Here is a 2,724-nt window from a genome sequence, read left to right as displayed (position 1 = left end):
GGGAATGAGGGGGAAATACTGGGAATGAGGGGGAATACTGGGAATGAGGGGGGAACACCGGGAATGAGGGAACACCAGGAATGAGGGGGGAACACCAGGAATGGGGGAATACTGGGAATGGGGGGGGAACACTGGGAATGAGAAGGAAATACTGGGAATGAGGGGGGAATACCAGGAATGAGGGGGAAATACTGGGAATGAGGGGAAATACTGGGAATGAGGGGAAATACTGGGAATGAGGGGGGAACACTGGGGATGGGGGGGGAACACTGGGAATGAGGGAACACTGGGAATGAGAGGGAAATACTGGGAAGGAGGGGAGAACACCAGGGAATGGTGGGAATACTGAGAAGGTTGGGAATGGTGGGAACACCAGGAATGGCGGGAATGGTGGTGGGAACACCAGGAAGGTTGGGAATGGTGGTGGGAAGAGCGGGAAGGTTGGGAATGGCAGTGGGAACACCGGGAACATTTGGAATGGCAGGAACAGCAGTGGGAATGTTGGGAATGGTGGTGGGAAGAGCAGGAAGGTTGGGAATGGTGGTGGGAGCACCAGGAATGGTGGGAACACTGGGAATGGCAGGAATGGTGGTGGGAGCACCAGGAAGGTTGGGAATGGCAGTGGGACCACCGGGAATGCTGGGAATGGCAGTGGGAAGAGTGGGAATGTTGGGAATGGTGGTGGGAACAGCAGGAATGTTTGGAATGGCGGTGGGAACAACAGAAACGGAGGGAACACCGGGAATGGCAGGAATGGTGGTGGGAACATGGGGAACGTTGGGAATGGCGATGGGAAGAGTGGGAAGGTTGGGAATGGCAGTGGGAACACCAGGAATGGCGGGAATGGTGGTGGGAAGACTGGGAGTGGTGGGAATGGTGGTGGGAAGACTGGGAGTGGTGGGAATGGTGGTGGGAAGACTGGGAGTGGTGGGAATGGTGGTGGGAACACGGGGAACGTTCGGAATGGCGCTGGGAGCACCAGGAAGGTCGGGAATGGCGGTGGGAACACCAGGAAAGGTGGGAATGGTGGTGGGAACACCGGGAGTGGTGGGAATGGTGGTGGGAAGACTGGGAGTGGTGGGAATGGTGGTGGGAACACTGGGAGTGGCGGGAATGGTGGTGGGAACACTGGGAATGGCAGGAATGGTGGTGGGAACACGGGGAACGTTGGGAATGGCGGTGGGAAGACTGGGAAGGTTGGGAATGGCAGTGGGACCAGCGGGAATGCGGGGAATGGTGCTGGGAATGGCGGGAATGGTGGTGGGAGCACCAGGAAGGTTGGGAATGGTGGTGGGAACACGGGGAACGTTCGGAATGGCGGTGGGAGCACCGGGAAGGTTGGGAATGGCGGTGGGACCAGCGGGAATGTGGGGAACGGCGCTGGAATGTCGGGAATGCCGGAATGCCCCACCTGTCCGTGGTGGCGGGCGAAGAGGCGCAGGCTGGGCCGGGGCCAGGGCGTGGCCGGGCAGAAGCTGCAGAGCTGGGCCTCCAACGGCCTCCACTGGGCACAGCCCGTCAGCCCCTCAAACGCCTCCAGGGCAGCCTCCTCCCAGTCGTTCCCTGCCCGAGAACACCGCGATCACACCGGGACAACACCGGGAGAACACCGGGAGAACACCGGGAGAATGGCAGGATAACACTGGGAGAACGCTGGGAGAACGCTGGGATAACACTGGGATAACACTGGGAGAACACCGGGATAACACTGGGAGAACACCGGGATAACACCAGGAGAACACCGGGATAACACTGGGATAACACCAGGATAATGCTGGGATAACACTGGGAGAATGGTAGGAGAATGCTGGGATAACACTGGGATAACGCCGGGATAACACCGGGATAACACTGGGATAACGCCGGGAGAATGGCGGGAGAATGTTGGGATAACACCGGGATAACACCGGGAGAATGGTGGGATAACACCAGGAGAACACCAGGAGAACACCGGGAGAATGGCAGGAGAACACTGGGAGAACACTGGGAGAACGGTGGGAGAACATGGGGAGAATGGTGGGATAACACCGGGAGAACACCAGGATAACGCTGGGATAACACTGGGAGAATGGCAGGAGAATGCTGAGATAACACTGGGATAACACCGGGATAACACTGGGATAACGCCGGGAGAATGGTGGGATAACACCAGGAGAACACCGGGATAACACCAGGATAATGCCAGGAGAACACCGGGATAACACAGGGATAACGTTGGGAGAACACTGGGATAACACTGGGATAATGCCAGAAGAACACTGGGATAACGCTGGGAGAACACCGGGAGAACACTGGGATAACACTGGGATAACATTGGGAGAACACTGGGATAACACTGGGATAATGCCAGAAGAACACTGGGATAATGCCGGGATAACACCGGGAGAGCACTGGGAGAACACCAGGATAACACCGGGAGAACGCCAGGAGAACACTGGGATAACACTGGGATAACGTTGGGAGAACACTGGGATAACACTGGGATAATGCCAGAAGAACACTGGGATAACGCCGGGATAACACTGGGATAGCACCAGGAGAACACGGGGATAACGCTGGGACAACACCGGGAGAACGCTGGAAGAACACCGGGAGAACGCCCGGAGAACACTGGGAAAACACCAGGATCACACTGGGATAACACCAGGATCACATCAGGATCACGCCAGGATCACACCAGGAGAGCGCCCGGAGAACACTGGGATAACACTGGGATAATGACGA

General features: G+C 57.2%; 1 protein-coding gene across 1 annotated transcript in view; it reads right to left on the bottom strand.

The window, feature by feature from the left end:
• Nucleotides 1-1,249: 1,249 nt before the first annotated feature.
• LOC108510198 (tudor and KH domain-containing protein-like) overlaps nucleotides 1,250-2,724 on the bottom strand; it is a gene marked incomplete at both ends in the record, with an annotated part of 15,727 nt that continues 14,252 nt past the window's right edge. Inside the window, one exon of the mRNA XM_017839880.1 lies at nucleotides 1,250-1,574. Within this exon, the coding sequence (XP_017695369.1) occupies nucleotides 1,250-1,574 (325 nt within the window). The remainder of the gene's footprint in view (nucleotides 1,575-2,724) is intronic.

The sequence above is a fragment of the Lepidothrix coronata genome, unplaced genomic scaffold (genome assembly GCF_001604755.1).
Source record: "Lepidothrix coronata isolate B3197 unplaced genomic scaffold, Lepidothrix_coronata-1.0 Scaffold529, whole genome shotgun sequence".
In the NCBI taxonomy this organism is placed as follows: Eukaryota; Metazoa; Chordata; class Aves; order Passeriformes; family Pipridae; genus Lepidothrix; species Lepidothrix coronata.
This window is presented reverse-complemented; position numbering and strand designations above follow the sequence as displayed.